This window comes from Diadema antillarum, unplaced genomic scaffold (assembly GCF_040938485.1).
Source record: "Diadema antillarum isolate AM-2024a unplaced genomic scaffold, OU_Dant_1.0 scf00000167, whole genome shotgun sequence".
Lineage (NCBI taxonomy): Eukaryota > Metazoa > Echinodermata > Echinoidea > Diadematoida > Diadematidae > Diadema > Diadema antillarum.
This window is the reverse complement of record NW_027271056.1, coordinates 3,219,411-3,236,552: the sequence shown is the minus strand read 5'-3', so window position 1 is coordinate 3,236,552 and position 17,142 is coordinate 3,219,411. Positions and strand designations below refer to the sequence as shown.

At 40.0% G+C, this 17,142-nt stretch overlaps 1 protein-coding gene across 1 annotated transcript in view; it reads left to right on the top strand.

Moving 5' to 3' along the window:
* LOC139722575 (paired amphipathic helix protein Sin3a-like) overlaps nt 1–17,142 on the top strand; it is a 36,341-nt gene that overhangs the window by 18,088 nt on the left and 1,111 nt on the right. The window contains exons 6-24 of the mRNA XM_071633865.1: nt 597–782; nt 1,484–1,702; nt 2,332–2,622; nt 3,419–3,541; nt 3,973–4,059; nt 4,703–4,821; nt 5,188–5,306; nt 5,606–5,820; nt 6,352–6,509; nt 6,823–6,903; nt 7,090–7,222; nt 7,577–7,760; nt 8,554–8,664; nt 11,768–11,874; nt 12,694–12,880; nt 13,536–13,702; nt 14,347–14,529; nt 15,395–15,567; nt 16,191–16,638. Coding sequence (XP_071489966.1) covers nt 597–782; nt 1,484–1,702; nt 2,332–2,622; nt 3,419–3,541; nt 3,973–4,059; nt 4,703–4,821; nt 5,188–5,306; nt 5,606–5,820; nt 6,352–6,509; nt 6,823–6,903; nt 7,090–7,222; nt 7,577–7,760; nt 8,554–8,664; nt 11,768–11,874; nt 12,694–12,880; nt 13,536–13,702; nt 14,347–14,529; nt 15,395–15,567; nt 16,191–16,638 — 3,291 coding nt within the window. The remainder of the gene's footprint in view (nt 1–596; nt 783–1,483; nt 1,703–2,331; nt 2,623–3,418; nt 3,542–3,972; nt 4,060–4,702; nt 4,822–5,187; nt 5,307–5,605; nt 5,821–6,351; nt 6,510–6,822; nt 6,904–7,089; nt 7,223–7,576; nt 7,761–8,553; nt 8,665–11,767; nt 11,875–12,693; nt 12,881–13,535; nt 13,703–14,346; nt 14,530–15,394; nt 15,568–16,190; nt 16,639–17,142) is intronic.

The following is a 17,142-nucleotide window of genomic DNA, read 5'->3' as shown; positions in this document are numbered from 1 at the left end:
TTGGAACTTTCCATTTGATATCATTTTCATTTTCTGAAGCCATGTTTATTTGTGAATAATAGTTTTGTTAGCAAAATGGAAATGTATGCAAACCGTAACCTAAAGAGGAAATCCACCCCAAAAATGAATAAACTTAACAAAAAAGAGAAAAATTTATGTATTTTAGGGATGGATTTCTTCTTTAAAGACAGACATACGATAAAACTCATCACTTAGTGAATATGCACACTCACAGAAGTATGTTGTAATTAATTATGTGTGATGACAACCTGTGAAAGTGTGGCATAACTTTATTCCATTCAGGCACAACCAAGTCTGGAATTTTCACAGATATGATGAATTTACATCATTTTAAAGTGAAGTGAGGCAGGGGGAACGTAGTCTGCATGACTTCCGAAGCCAAGTAGTCCAAAACATTTGCAAGTGTCTCTCAGCTTTGATATCTGAAAGTCTTTATCCCCTTCTCATGTCCGTCCGTCCGTCCGTCCTTCCGTCCGTCCTTCTGCCCGTAATCAATTTTGTGGACATGCTGTTATGTTTACTCTTATATACATTGCAGTGCTATAATGAGTATTTTTCTATTATTATTTTCTCAGCTTCTGACAGTTACTGGTCTGCAACCAACCAGCACCCAGTCCTCTGGGCCTGCGGGGGCCCATGGTCCATCAGCTATAGGTCAGGCCCAAGGTCCACCATCACAGGGTTCTCAGCCACAGACAGTGTCCCAGACAGCCAAACAGGCCACACTGCCAGGACCCTATGGACAAGCAACTGTCACAAAAGTAAGGAACATTTGTCTCTCAGGCACTACAAAGTAGGGCAGTTTGAAATGTTTTGGAGCTGCACAGACAGCATACCACTGCAACACATGTAAACTTTTTTTTCAGGGATGCCAGTTTCAGGCAAAAGCCTAAATTCAGTCCCTGGCATAATCAAATGTTGGGCCCTTTCATGTACAAACCAGCTTCTTTTAGACTATTTCCAGGTCCTCTCTTCCACTTGTGATCATCTTGTGTTGACGTGATTTGTTAACATACACATGTAAAGACTTTTCTAACATTTAAAGTCCATAGAGTATGTGAAAAATAAAAATGTAATCTGCCGCTTTCCAATTTTCACACCCTTGCACAAGCGTTCAATTCAAGTTTGCTTCTTTATCAGAAAATTCGACAATTTGAGTTATGATGTCATAAATGGAGACATATTTATGCACTATTCATTGTTGACATCTAGGTAGATGAAAAAAATAAATTTTGTGCAAATCTATGCAACCTGGCTTTTACATGCTTTTTTAATGCCGGAATTGATTATTTTGATGATTTTTATCACTAATGATCAAAGGCAGTCTTTTTGCAATCACTAACACATGTAAGCTCATGAACCTGTCCATTTTGTCATAGATTATATAACATTCATATTTTGCAAGACCTCACTGTCCAGATTCCACGTATAAAAGCCATGTTTTCCACCTTGCGTTCAGCAGCCCAGCCACCATCCCATGGCCAGCAGCCATCCCACACAGAACCAGGCAGCCGCTGGTGGTCACACCTATTCCCAGCCTCCTCCTGCAGCTCAAACGAGCCCTGTCCAGTCACAGCTGGGTCATGGAGGGGCTGGAGGACCTGGTGGAGCAGCTGCAGGGGGTGGAACGGGGCAGCCTGTGGAATTCAACCATGCGATCACTTACGTTAACAAAATCAAGGTACCCCTTTGTTAAATCTTCTTGTTCTGCCTCCAAGTATCAGTGTCTTTGTACCATATTTACAACTAAGATTCCATGACTGTGAACTACTTTGAATATGCTTCTTGTACTTCCAGAGTCTCCGTAAAAGACTGCATTGAGAGAGAATCGCTGTGCATGTGCATTCATATAGCTCTTGTGTGCACGTATGTAAGGAAATAACTTCCCTGTGCTGATTTTGCCGTTCTTAGCATGTACTGCATTGGAACGATATCAATGTAAGAGAGTACTTTTGACATTGACTGTTGTACACTTTGGATGGTTGAACATAGTAAGGCTGTGAATCAGGCAAAATCATAGTTCCCAAGTAGACACAGAATGTGCTAAGATTATTTGATATGCATCAGTAGTAGTTGTTTGAAAAGCAGTGAAAGAACCATGATTGTCTTACCTGTTTTGGCTTTACTAACGTGCCAAAATTATAGAGGGGCAGAATGAAATACTTAAGTAATTCATATTTGCGAATAAAATAGGCAGTTCATGCCAACTAATAGGAACATTTTCAGTTGATAGTTGACAGGTTGACAGAAACATATGTAAACCAATGAATCCACATTCTTTTGATTTGACCACCTGTTTTGCCTCCACAGAACCGATTCCAGAACCAGCCAGAGATCTACAAGGCCTTCCTGGGCATCCTGCACACGTACCAGAAGGAGCAGCGGGCCGTCAAGGAGTCCGGGGGAACCTACCAGCCCTCCCTCACCGAAGCACAGGTCTTCAGCCAAGTCTCAAAGCTCTTTGAAAACCAAGAAGACCTCCTCCAAGAGTTTGGCCACTTCCTGCCTGACGCCAATGGGGCTGCAGGCCTAGCATCCTCCTTCGTCATGGGGAGGGTGAGTATGGAAAAGGTAATTACGAAATGCATTTCTTTTCTCTCTGTGTGCGCTTGCGTGTGTGTATGTCCTCTTTCTGTATGACACATGTGAAGTGGTGGTGTATGTGAGGATTTATGTCCGTGATTGACACAATAAATGTAGTTGGGATAATTTCCTTGCTCGTTTGCATCAGATGTAAAGGTGTTTGTCGTATGTTTTGTACTCAGATCCTAAATATAAAAAGATTTTTGGATGTGCAGAGATACCAGCTGTTGCTTTTGTACAGTGTTTTGTCCGTTTTTGCCAAAAATTCTACGGGTTTTGTGTGAAATGATGTTTTCACCAAATTGTATTACTACACATGTCTTGTGCAGGAAAGGTACAAATACTGTTATTCCTCCCAAAATATGCCTTTCTAGCACTCTCACATATCTGTGGGTTTGGGTGTGTGTTGGTGTGCTATTGATACCTCATCTACAGTTTGTGTTTGATATGTATCAAACAAAGTGGAAGATGCTTGGACTCATTTTCCCCTTTCACATTAAAGATATTGCATTTGATGAATTATGCATGTCAGCTGTCTAATATCCTCAGATTTCCATCCTTTAAAGACTCTTGGCATTAAATCATATTTTTGCTAAAGTTCAAAATTTGATATTGGTATAAAAAGTACATTGAAAATGTATCCACTAGATGCAATCTTCATGAATCCAGTTGAATGAACAGAACATATCTACTTCAGAGATCTAAAAGTAAGTTTATGATAAACAATCCAGTGTGAATATATTTATATGCTTGATAGCAGTCTGTACATTCTATCATCACTGATCACGTTTGATACTTTTGATACCTTTTCCAGGACAACCTGTCAAGCATGCTTGTGCGCAACACAGACCACACAGAAGTGAAGAAATCCCGCCCCACCCCCAAGCACAGCAGCCAGATGAAGAGGCAAAGTCAAGGATCCCATCATCCAAACAAGGTACTTTAGACTGCAAACAATTTACTCACATCCCCCTCTGTAACAATGTTGCGTATTTGTGTGGTTTTAAAAAAAAAACAATGTGAGAATACAATTATGATATTTTGTCATGTATTTAGGGAGTTCTTTTGTATTTTGCCACAAAGAAGTAATTCTGGTTGTAGAAAAAAATACATATATGAATTAAATTATCAAAATAATGCTTCCTAATAAGGATCATGATTGTGCTGTCCATACACAAAATATCTGTAATTACAGTATGTAATTGAAAGTTTTATTTTCCTGAGACATATTTATTTGTGATTGTAATTCATTGCATGATAAAGTAGTCCGAAATTTTATGTCGAGATGAACACTTTGATAGGTAGTTGTCATTCTTTAATGAATATCCTGACAATTTTTCTACATGCCCCGTTCTCTGTTTTAAACAGAAAATAAAGATTGGTCCAACCAAAGACATTTCTCTGGATGAAGCAGGCAAGCATGGAAGTCTCAGCGAGTTTGCATTCTTTGATAAGGTGAGTGTATTCATGTGGACTGTCTTGACTTTCTCTGAATCTTACACTCATCTCTCTGTCAGGTGATGTTTGTTGTTTGACTGGTTTGAGTCATCACTAACATGAAGCAGAGAAATATAGAAATGAACATTTGCAAAGAAATGTAGTTGATGCTGTACAATTTTTTTTAATTTTTTTTAAGATATACATATTGTTTTTACTGGAAAGCTTTGTTTTTAATGTCTTGTGCTTCTGGTACTAAATACGTAGTGCTGAAGTTTATTTTGTTTTTAGGTTGTTGTTTTTTTCATGAGTGGGGAGTAATTGAGTCACAGGATTTATATTTCTGAATGTCTGTAAACCAGCATGTGATCGATTACAGTCTACTATTAAACAAGAGCTATTGTCCAATATACCATTTTTAACCCTTTAATGACCACAATTTTGAAGGCCAATTCAAAAGAGTTTCAATCTTATGGGGTTAGTTTACATTTTTCAGGCTTTCACATTCTTGTGTGTGCATGTATTCCTTCTACATATATCATTATTTTAAGGCTTGTCTACATACTTGTAAAGTATGCCATTTTAGTCTAAGTTGCACAAAACTCCATATGTTACTGTTCCCCTTTCTTAATCTTGGCTGATATGTCTTCTTTGAAAATAGGTTCGGAAAGCCTTGAACAGTCAGCAGGTGTATGACAACTTTCTGAGGTGTTTGGTTTTGTTCAACCAAGAAATTGTGTCCAGAGCAGAGCTTGTGCAGCTTGTCAATCCATTCCTTGGGTAAGTTATCCTAGTAACTTTGAATTGTGTATATGTCAGTCTGTTTCAATGCAAGCCTTGAGATATTTTGTAGTTTGGAACAGATGATGATCTACAAGACTCTTCAGTGAATGTTAAATGCAATACATACATTTTTGCGCATCGAAATATCACAAACACAAAATGAGATATTTGATATCATTGCTGTCCCATGTTAGATTTTCTTTTGTGGCAGTTTTAGAATATTTGAATAAATGTGTATAGTACTCTACAACAGTCTTTTTTTTTTTATTTAGCGATGTGTAGGGAGTATAACCTTGGTCATACTTATGTCATTCTTATGTTGCTTTACTAACAATATTAATATACTTCAATTTTGTGCTGTAGCAAATTTCCAGAGCTGTATCGATGGTTCAAGGAGTTCCTTGGCTACAAGGAATCAGACAAGATTGAACCACCCCACCAACCAAAGGAACGAACACAAGGAGAACTCTACACTGAAATCGGTATGTCCTATTGTTGATATCCCATGGGTGAAATCTGCGGCTGCTTCTCTAACTTGTTTCACGTCTTTTCCCAATATCATCTGTGTTTGTGCTCATCAAGCGTATCATCAGTTAACGATTTAGCATTCTGCATTTTCAACCTTTGCAGGTAGACTCTTGTGTGTGTTGTGCAACTTGACAAAATGTAAATAGGATGTTGGTACACCAGTTATCGGTAGCAAGTCTTACAAATTTTGCATGTGAGATACTTAAAAACATCAATTAAGTGATTTGAATGAACAACTTGATTTCCGTTGTAGACTTCTCCAACTGCAAACGATGTGGTGCCAGCTATCGAGCTCTTCCTAAGAGCTACCAGCAGCCCAAATGCGGTGGGCGTACTTCACTCTGCAACCAGGTCATCAATGACACCTGGGTGTCTTTCCCCTCCTGGTCAGAGGACTCCACGTTTGTCGCATCACGGAAGACGCAGTATGAAGAGCACATCTACAGATGTGAGGACGAGAGATATGAGGTAAGTCAAGCAACAATCTCTCAATGGTTTAGAAGTCCTTGTATTGTAAAGTTTTTGATCAGGTGGTTTTGTTGCCAGCATTGTTACATTTTAATGGAAATCTGATATACAAAAGTCTCTGCTTTACTCGGTGTAGAAGGCAACTAGAACGTTACCATGCATGCATATCATTGCCTCCATCGTATGTCCTAAATTACCCAAGACACATACAAGTTCTATTGCAATTTGTGACAAGTAATGAGAAATTTACTTCAATTTATTCTATTCTATGGAAAGTTGAGCAGTAGCAGATGTACATTACAGTACACAACATAATTCAGGTATTTTTTTCTGTGAATTTTATAGAGTGTAGTGAGCAATTATTTTTCATTGTAAGAAGATACTATAATATTCCTGTCATTTAGAAGAGAGATTTTTTGTTTTCGTCCTCTAACATATTTTCTCTAACAGTGTGAATTAGAAACAATTGTGTTGTGTTGTAATGGGCATGACAGGGAAAGACAGCTGACCAGTATCTTCTTTCACTACCAGCTGGACATTGTTATTGAGATCAATGCGCACACCATCCGTGTCCTCGAACACGTCGCCAAGAAGCTGTCAAGGATGTCCCCGGAGGAAGCCTCCAAATTCAGGCTGGACAACTCTCTGGGAGGTACCTCGGAAGTCATCCACAGGAAAGCCATCCACAGGTCAGTGTTGCCTAAACTATTATCCCAGGACCTTTCAGAGTCATGGGGGTATGGGGACTTACACCTGCCCTACTGTTCATAAGAGCGCCTTTTGAAGACCATATTTTCAGTGGGAAGAAAAAAGAAATCCCTCTTTCAGTCATATTTTCACTTTCATATTGTTTTATTTGAGTAATCCCAAATGAAACAAATGAAATGTCATATGGAGAAAATTCACCTCTTGAGAATCTTTTCTCCCATTCATTTGACTTAAACTTGCTATGTATAGATTTTGTACCATTGTAAAATTATTTGTATATTTGTTGCCTTACAGAATATATGGAGACAAGGCACCAGATATCGTTGAAGGTTTGAAGAAGAACCCTGCAGTTGCTGTACCACTGGTTCTCAAAAGGTAATAACTTCGAATAATTTTTTTTTTTCCTTTTCTTTTTAAGATGTACTGTGATGCACTGCCTGGTTTGTCAAGGTATTATACATGGCTTTCTTGTTCCCTGTGATGTTGAGGATAGGATGATAGTTGAATTCATATTTTGTAGTAGTTCACCTTGATATATGATCTGACTTTTGCTTGTCTTAGGTTAAAACTGAAGGAGGATGAGTGGAGGGAAGCCCAGAGAAACTTCAACAAGATCTGGAGAGAGCAGAACGAGAAGTACTACCTCAAATCACTGGATCATCAGGGACTCAACTTCAAGCAGAATGACATCAAGGTACTTTATCATCATCATCATCTACTCCAGATACTTTACTAGATCTTCTTCACTGTTGCATGTATTCATAGTTGTGACGATAGTGTAGATTAAAAAAAAAGAATGAAATAGAATGAATGTATGTTACCTGAAGATTGATGTTGAATGATGAGGTAAAACATTGTTGGTGAAATAAATGGCATCCTGAGATAAAAAGAAGGAAGAATCTCTCGAAATTGAAGGCACAAAATTAACAACTTGGTACCCACTACTATGCTAATTGGAGTGTCGTGTGGGGGGAACAGTTTTTCTATACCCCCCTGAATGTGTCTCATGTGGTATCTCACTTTTACTGTGTGACTTTCATCTTTCCAGGCATTGAGATCGAAGAGCTTGCTGAACGAGATCGAGGCCATATTCTACGAGAGGCAGGAGGGCCTCAGTGCCGGGGAGAATGGAGCAGGTGCGACAGGATCACACCTCTCTCTCCCCTTCCTGGACAAGCACATCATGGAGGACGCCTCCTCACTCATCATCCATCATACCAAGAGGCAAACGGGTATGAGATGCTTAGCCCTCCAACTCTGCTCACCTATCTACTACCATTGTCACCTACTGACTCATAGTATACTGTATCAGCTGTTATTTTTGCGAGGGTTTAATTTTCGCGAATTTCGCGAATCAGTTATATCACAAATTTAACGACACACGAAAATATCTCCATGCGCTAGGGTAACAGTGCATTTACGTTAGCGTCGGCGTCAACTCGCGAAAATATCTGTACGCGAAAGTATCTGAACGCGAATATAACAGTGTATACAGTACTGTATTTCCAAGGTATCTTTAAGTATTGTAAACATTCAATGTAAGTTGGGTTCACATTTCCATACAACCCCCCCCAAAAAAAGTAGTCTTTTGCATTGCATTTCTGAAATTTGTTATCTGAAATCTGTTATCTGATACAGTGGACTCCTGTTATAACGAAGTCCTCGGGACCGGCAGTTTTCTTTCGTTATATCGGAATTTCGTTATAACCGAACAAATAAACAATAGAAATACATAGAGTGGATGACATTGCAGCCCAAATTTTTACTTCGTTATAACCGGAATTTCGTTGTAACCGTGTTCTTTATAACGGGAGTGCACTGTATTTGAGAATATATGCAGTGGAGCCTTGCTTACTTAATTTTTCACTTGTGATAACTGCCCTGACTTGTCGTAAAGTTTCACTAAGATTGTGTCGATTGATGGTTATGTGGCAGCAGTTAATGTGGATTCCAATGTATTTCATTACCTCCAGACAGAGTGAGCAGTATTTTCCCCTTCATTACTCTCTCTCCCACTAATCCCAGGAATCCACAAAAGTGAGAAGCAGAAGATCAAGCAGCTCTTGCTCCACTTCCTCCCAGACCTCACCTTCTCAGAGCGAGGAGAGTTATCGGATGATGAGGATGAAGATGAAGGTAAGAAGCATCTCATTCGTCTTGATACCACATGCAGTAGCGTACCTGCCAACTGTTCCCATAATAATAGGGACATTCCAATTTCTTAGGAAAGAAGAAGCTTCGTTCAACCTTGTGTTCCTAATGCACTTGTCAATGTAATGACTCACCCCACTACCCCCGGACATGGGTGCATCATTTCCTCGTTTGGTCCGTCAAATTTGTGACCCAGATGTGCATCATTTTACCAGCTATGTCCGTCAAATTTTTGACCGAGAGGTGCGTCAAAATCCCATCATTGTCGTCAAATTTTTGACCGAGGGGTGCGTCATGGTACGTCACTTGGCTATGGAAAATAACACGCATTATTCTGAACCGAGGGGTGCGTCATGGTATGCACTTGGCTATGGAAAACTGCACGCATTTTTGCACGCTACCAGTACCGGATACACGTACGTACCGCGAGTGAATTTACAGTGAGCGCTTGGCCCGCGGCAAGTGAAAATCAAAGTCGGGAAGCGTTTTGGAGTAGGCCTAAGAGGGAAAAATGCTTGCCCGAATCTGGCAAGCAAATGATTTAAAAGCCACCCTTTCTCCTCACATTTTCTTTCCAACAAACTCATGAAATCACGCATACTCAATCTCAAGCCAGACGGACTGTTTAGCGAAATAACGATTTCAACCTCACAGTACTAAAAAATCAAAGATCGTATACGGAATTCCGTATACGATCTTTGGTATACCGTTGCGTGGTGCGTACTGCGCGTACCTGCAGTATAGTAGCAGGCAAGTCGAGTGTTAGTGGTGCGCGACTCGCTCGCTAACGCTGTCATGGCTGTGCAATTCGCAAGTGAGCAGCATGCTCGTTATTCCTCATCGAACGTACATCGTCCATGTGTTGCATTCAACCGGACTAGAAATGGCCGCGCACATACAGCGCATCTGCAGACAAGTCTATGGATTGCATGCACATACATTCGGAATATCGTAGCAGCAGAGTGATGTAGACAAGACTATGGATTGCATGCACATACATTCGGAATATCGTAGCAGCAGAGTGATGTACGGTGAATGACGGTACGGTGCTTACAGGGCCAGGGTAAGGGAAACTTGCCGAAACTTTGACAAATTGTGTTTACGAACCGAAAGAAAATGAAATTGCGTGAATAAAGCGTATGCAAAAATCCTTTCAGTATTTACGGGGTGCGTCAAATGTACCGAGGACGTCCGTCAAGAAAGTGACCTAGGTGTTCGTCAAAAACCCCGTGTTGTCCGTCAAAAAAGTGACTGTGGTGTTCGTCAAAAACCCCGTGTGGTCCGTCAAAAAGTGACTGTGGGGGTGCGTCAAAAACCCCGTGTGGTCAGTCAAAAAATGACCATGACGCACCCATGTCCGGGGGTAGTGGGGTGCATCATTACATTGACAAGTGCATAATTCTATCAACGCCTGCTAGTAGTGATGTATGGAAGATCTGTGAAAATCCTTATGTTTGCATCATTTTCACTCACATTTTCACTCACTTATTTGTATTTACTGAATTTTAGGGCTGGCAGGTTTGCAGCCTTTGACGTTCCTTGTTCGGAAAGGGATATGTGCCTCATTTAACTTGTGTGTTTGGTTGTGAGTCAGTTGATGGGATGATTATCCACTTGTGTAATAAGTAATTCAGTCTTTGCTCAGATTTTTCCCCCCAAAGAGATTGATTAACTCACAAATAGTAGGAGTTGCCTATTTTGATTATGTATGGCAGTTTGTTCCTTGATAATATCTTAATCAGAGTAAATAATGCAACTGTAAAATATGCTGCAGACAAAGATGATTATACCATTATTTGAGTATACATGACTGAACCTACTCTTTCAGTGTGTGTGGAGATTTTTGTGCAAGATGACTTACAGATGTCGTGACTTCAATCAGTTTTTTTAAACTAATTAATGATAATAATAATAATAATGTACATTTATATAGCGCTTATTACAGTAGTTTCTAAGCGCTTAACATTTAAATCTTAACCCTAACTAGGCTGGGGGGGGGGCCTCCGAGGCCCCCCCCCCCCTCAACGTTCTGCGCTATATATCGCTAACGCGAAAAGCTATCGCCGCGACGTTTCATGACTTTTTTCTTTCGAGTCTCCCGCATCTTTTGACACCAAATTTGCGATGCCCGGGCGCGCGGTTCCGAAGTTGTGCATAAATATGTACGTGCATGTCAGACCAAAAATTGCTCAAAAACGTGAATTTGTGTACAATTTCAATGCAAACTGTGCTAACAGGCAAATTTCATAAAAGCATGATTATTTTGGGGTTTTATGGATTAAAATCAATTAATAACATATTTTCTTGTTCAGAACAATGTCGCGGACAAGTTTCATCGAAAAAACAGTGGAAAACAAACAGTCGAAAAAACAATGAAATACATAAGAAATTCAAAAAACAATAAAATACTTTAGAAATTTTTTCTGATGGCACAATTTTTTGTCCTTATATTTGCTCCAGACACTAAAAAGAATATTTTCACAAAAAATGTGCCCATTTTGAGCTTTATTTAGTGATTTATACCAAATTGTCTGATTTCATGCATCATGATGCATAAATTAGCCTAATTTAGCATAAATGATAATTTTTTGAAAATTTAACTTCATGGTACTTTAAGATTACATCATAGGCAGTGTGTGTGCTAATTTTCGTCGCGATCGCGCGGTCGATGGCCGAGATCTGGAGGGGGGGCCTGGGAGGCCCCCCCCCCCCCCCCCCGGCTCTATGATCTACCTAAATAGCCCGGCCTAGTTAGGGTTAAATTGATACATGTATAAGGATTATGAAAAACATAATAAATTATATAACATTACGTTACGTCATATTACATTAAATTACGTTATATTACATTACATTGCATGACATTATAATAAGTAATTTAACGAAATAGATTGGATGACATAGAATCAGTGAATCGAACTACAGTCCATTGAATAGATATGTTTTGAGTCTGATTTTGAAGGTGTCAACAGAAGGAGAGTCACGGATTATCAGCATGCGATCCCCCCAAGTAGTGGAATGAAGATGTTTTCTGAAGGTAGATTCTTCCTCCTTGGACTGTTGTTTATTGTTCATCTTCTCATTGCAGATATGGATACTGACGAAGGAGGGGAATCCTGCGGCAAGAAAGATCAAACAGAGGTGAAAAAGACGAAGATTGTCAACGGGCCCCTTGACAGAAGTATTTGGGAATCTGTGAGTGTGACGAAACATCTTTGCATTTATGATTCATGAGACATAGCATTTCAGTGCAGTTTTTAACCTGTTGAGGACGGACTGACTTTGCTACAACACGCATTTCTCATAGACACCTGCCCGAGTATGCTCGGGACTCGTCCTCAACGGGTTAATCAAACAGTGTATAAAATGAGGCTAATATGCGGAGGTTCTCGGATCGTTGTTTCAGTTGTTGTACTTGTATTCCCCCTAATTGTGTGTGCACAAAGCACTACATAAGTCTACACTTTTCCTAGTCATCAGAAGCCACATTATGACAGTCTTCAGAGGCCACATAATCCACTATCAATTTGAACTGCTTCTGTTGAATATTTATTTTTCTCTCATAATTGTAATAGCACAGGGAAATTAATGTTGGTCAATGTATGCAATTGATGTGATACATGTTCACTCATTGTTAGAGCACTATGTAAGTACCCATATTGTATTGTATTGAAAAGCAGTTGTATTGTAGTCTTTGTCCACATGTTTTCAAACTTCATTAGAAAGAAACAAACATTTCCATGAATGCAGCAAAGAGTAAAGTATAAGATAAAAAAAGACAGAAAAGGTATAGTGACTGCATGTCCCTGTTTCTCAATGGAATGTATGGAATGTTTGAGATTCTGTCCAGATTTCTGTGTAAAACCTTGATATAAACATAAAGTCATTGTTTATGTGTTTCATTGCTCAGACTACCAATCCATTTTGTGATGGAAATCAAAGAAAAAAAAAAAAAACTAATTTTAATTGTTTGTAGTTACATGTGTCCATTATCTTCCTGTTTGTTTTCCCCAGCCCGACTCGTATCGGTTGTTCTTTGTCAATAACAACTGGTACCTGTTCATTCGGCTGTACCACATTCTGTGTGAGAGGCTGGAGAAGATGAAGAAACGTTGTGATGTTATCATGGAGACAGAGGGTGGCCTGAACAGACGGGCAGCCAAGGAGTCTACTGCCCTGGCCCTGGGCCTCAAGCAGCCTCGTGAGTTGATCCTTCGATTGTCGTAATTCTTTGCACGTACCCTCTCATCTTTCCTTCCCTACCAGAGTCATGCAAGGCAGATTTTATGACAATTCATTTCCTGTCCTTACACTAGAGTGATCCATAACTTGTTGTTTCATTAAACATGACTCGATCCTGCTACAGGTGTCCTGGGTTGCGGGGCAGGCGGCATGTGGCTATGAGATCTCTTTGAATTTAGTTTTTGTCTGCATGCTGTATTGGCATAATATGAGTGTCATATGAACTGTATACATGAAACATTGTCATGTTTCTGCCGATTGAAAGTGAACATCAGAATGTCAAGCCATCTTCATGTACGTGCAGGGATGAGCTTGAGGTGGAAATGAAGATACCACAGAACCAGACATTTTTGCGTGCATGAAACTTTTTGCGAGGAGCCAAGATTTACAAAAGTAAAAGGAATGTGAAAATTCTTGTCTACATAGGCAGTAAATGCAGTGGCAATTCATGAAAGTTTCATTCCACAGAAAAGGCCATCAGCTCCAATTTAGAAAAGCTTCATGCTGCAAATGTTTCTGGTTTTACAGTATGTGCTAAATTGCCACTAGCTACAAAAAGACCACTCTCCTCCATGGGGGCCTAATTCTTTCTGTCTTACAATAATCCACTTCAGAGCTGGATCCCAGTGAGTACTACAACTCTCTGCTGGACCTGGTGCGAAGTCTCCTGGACGGGAACATCGAGAGTGGGACGTACGAGGACCAGCTGAGGGAGATGTTTGGTATCCACGCCTACATGGCCTTCACTTTGGACAAGGTGGTCACCAACACGGTCAGACAGGTGAGATGAGCCTCAAGGCATTGTAGGAGGGATGGAGTGTGTCGTGTGCTAGGAGTATAGTGGACTCCCGTTATAACGAAGTCCTCGGGGACTGGCAGTTTTCTTTCGTTATCGAAATTTTGTTATAACCAAATAAATAAACAATAAAAATACATAGAGTGGATAATGTTGTGGCCTGCATTTTTACTTCATTGTAACCGGAATTTCGTTATAACCGTGTTTGTTATAACGGGAGTGCACTGTATCACGTTAATTGAGGTACAGCTATAGGGTAACAAAAGTTATGCACATAAAATAGATGTAACACATGGTCACATGCATGCACGTACGCTGCTATTTAAAAAAAAAAATGTGTTTGTAAACAAATGTTTTTTTTTTAATGTGCAATAAGTAAGTGATAGTATTTGGCAGACAGAAGTATTATAAATGATTTTTGCATGTACACAAGATGGCACGGTTGATATCTGCGGTAAAGTTGCAGAAGCAGTTAACTTAAAGCAATTAATATGGAACTCATAATTTTTTTTCCATTGATAAAGCCGGTAAGTGAAAGGCATGCTGCATCATAAGCTCACAAGTTTGGGAAAGGGTATGAGAAATGAATGTGTTCTCACAGGACTGTCTGTCTCCTTGAATCGCTACAGCTACAACACATAGTGACAGAGGACACGTGCCAGCAGGTCACAGACCTGTTCATGAACGAGATCAAGACCGGTGGGACGGGCGGAAGTCTGGCCACCATGTCGGTCAGAGCAAACTCGGAGGCATCGTACCAACGCAAGGCTGAGCAGCTGCTGTCTGAGGAGAACTGCTTCAAGGTTACTTATGTGAGTTGAAGCTTCTTTCATTTCGTCATGTGCTGCATCTTTTGCAATCCACTTGTGAAAAATGTATGGTTTACCTGTGTATGAATTGGATGGTAAGCTGGGATGGGATTGGGGTAGAAATACAGAATGGCATATAAAGCACAAGTCAACAGTCCAGTTAAATGATCTTCAAGGATGCAGCAAATTTTCATATCTCATGAAATGTAATTGTTGGCCAACATTATAACTTATTCCCATCTTGTTACCTCAAAAATGAAATAGCAGCATGAAATGAGCAGTACATTTGCACTTTCATAGTGAACAATGATTTGTATTTTGTGTATGGTATTGTTTTCAGTTATTAGCTCTGGTGAAGTGATACTGTACACGAGTACTGACCTTTGGTTCGTGCTTCTCATACATCACTTCTTAGTAGAATTAGGCTTTAGTGATCATCACAGATGATCAATACTGCTGTGCTGGTTGGGTTTCTGCCTTGTCTGAACAGTGAGTAATACACAACACCACACAAGACAGGCTGTCTAACGAATGTTTATCTCATGTTGGATGAAGAACAAAGTTCAATATGCAAGATGAAGAAGAAGAAAAAAAATAATTTAAGCCATGTTGCATTACAAGTTGTTGTGGATTATTTGTCTTTGAGAGAAAATGCTTGAATACAAATAAATCATCTATGGCCAGTAAACAGTGTATGATTTGGAGTATGATATTGATTATAGGCATGAAAAAAGATCCTCTATTCTTTTTAAGAATGCACAATGGGAAGAGTTTCCAGCTCATGAGTATTTACCATCTGAAAGCTGAGAGACTGATGTCATGTGTTCCATAATTGAAGGTCCACTCCATATTCTGTCCACTATTGTAGGCAAAGAGTGATAGCAAGCTGTGCATTGAGCTCCTGGACACTGAAGAGGACCCCAGTGATGACCCAGTGGAGGTTGACAAGTGGGTGGACTATGTGGAGAAGTTTGTCCTCTCCGAGAGCATCTCGCCCGAGCTGAGGGAACAGCTCACAAAGAAACCAGTCTTCCTGCCGAGGTAAGCTTGGTTTTCACCCATAACTAGTCATGTAATGTTAGCTTATTACATTTGACTGTAGGTTCTAAAACAATTGTTCCATGGAAAATTAGCCCAGACCTTTCCCCCTAACTCTAACCCTAATTGTAACCCTGAATCTAATCCTAATTCTAACCCTGATCCTAATCCTTACCCTAATCTTTACTCCAACCTTATCACTAACCAGTATTTAGCAGGGGGTGATTGTCCTAATGCGGATTGCAAGATTCATGCATCACTTGATCACTAGTCCATTTCATTCTGAGTTTGCAACTATGAGTTCAGTAGAACATTATCCTTCATTGCTTTTAAAAAAAAAGTCATGAGCTGGTTTGCTAACAGTTCAACATTGTGAACCTATTAAATGATAAGTATTGTTTTGTTTTTTGTTAGAGCAAGGCGTTAGTATAATACATCATGGAACATGCAATTGTGACTTGATATGATAGTATTTACTGACCACGTATTGTTGCCTTATTTCATGTTTCAGTTCATGTATGATATGCAAAATATATATGTGTCGTAGTGGTTGATAACTCACTGGAATTATTCCTGGGTAGGGCTGTGGTGTTGAGATAGTGACAACATTTCATATTGTCTTCCAGGAATTTGAGAAGAACGCGGGAACAGAAACCGGAAGGAGAAGACCAGGCCAGCCAAAACGCCACCAATAAAGACAGCAAGCACGAATCAGAGGCAGATGCCAACAGAAACTCTGTCTTCAAGACAAACGAGAATTCACAAGACACCGACTCCAGCGCCGACACCAAGTCACTGACGGAGGAAGCGAATGGGAAGCCTGCCATCGGTGGGAGTACGGACGCCAACGTCGCCAAGAAGGACGCGAGGAAGATCTTGTCGAAAGTGGTGACCAAAGGGGACAAGAAGACGGAAGGAAAGGTGGTGGTGGGTGGGGTCATGAACCCCTTGGAAGGCGTCGACATGGTGAATAACATGGAGTGCAAGTTTAATCTCAACTCCTACAAGATGGTCTACGTGGTCAACTCGGAAGACTACATGTACAGAAGAAAGTCACTCTCCAAAGCTGGACAGGTTAGTGTGCATGTTTGTTCTTTTCCTGTCATTACGGCACAATAACATCATTGCCACTGAAAATGCAACCCTTTCTTTTAACTTGTCCCTACTAGACTGAACTGATTTTGTGCAAAGTGCTCCAAATGTCTTTTACCGCTTATTGATGTCATGCATAAAGAAGGAGGTATGACTATTCTGAGCTTCTGTACTTCCGTAACTGCAAAGTTCGAAGATTACGTATTGCACATTTGATAATTTGGTATGTGAATATAATGAGCCTCTAAGCAGTACCAAAGGGGAAGAAGGGGATCTTGCTGGTGGGCTTTGGCACATGGAAAGCCCTCTCCTTGTCTGTCGAAATATTGTATTCATCACGTGACATTTTTATTTACTAACAAAAAAAAAATGACATTTTATGGTTTTTAAGTATGTATCACATTTTCAGTGTGATCTTCAGAAGTTAAGCAGATCAAATTTCAAGCAGATCATCATGTGTGAGTATGCATGCACGAGAGAGTAAGA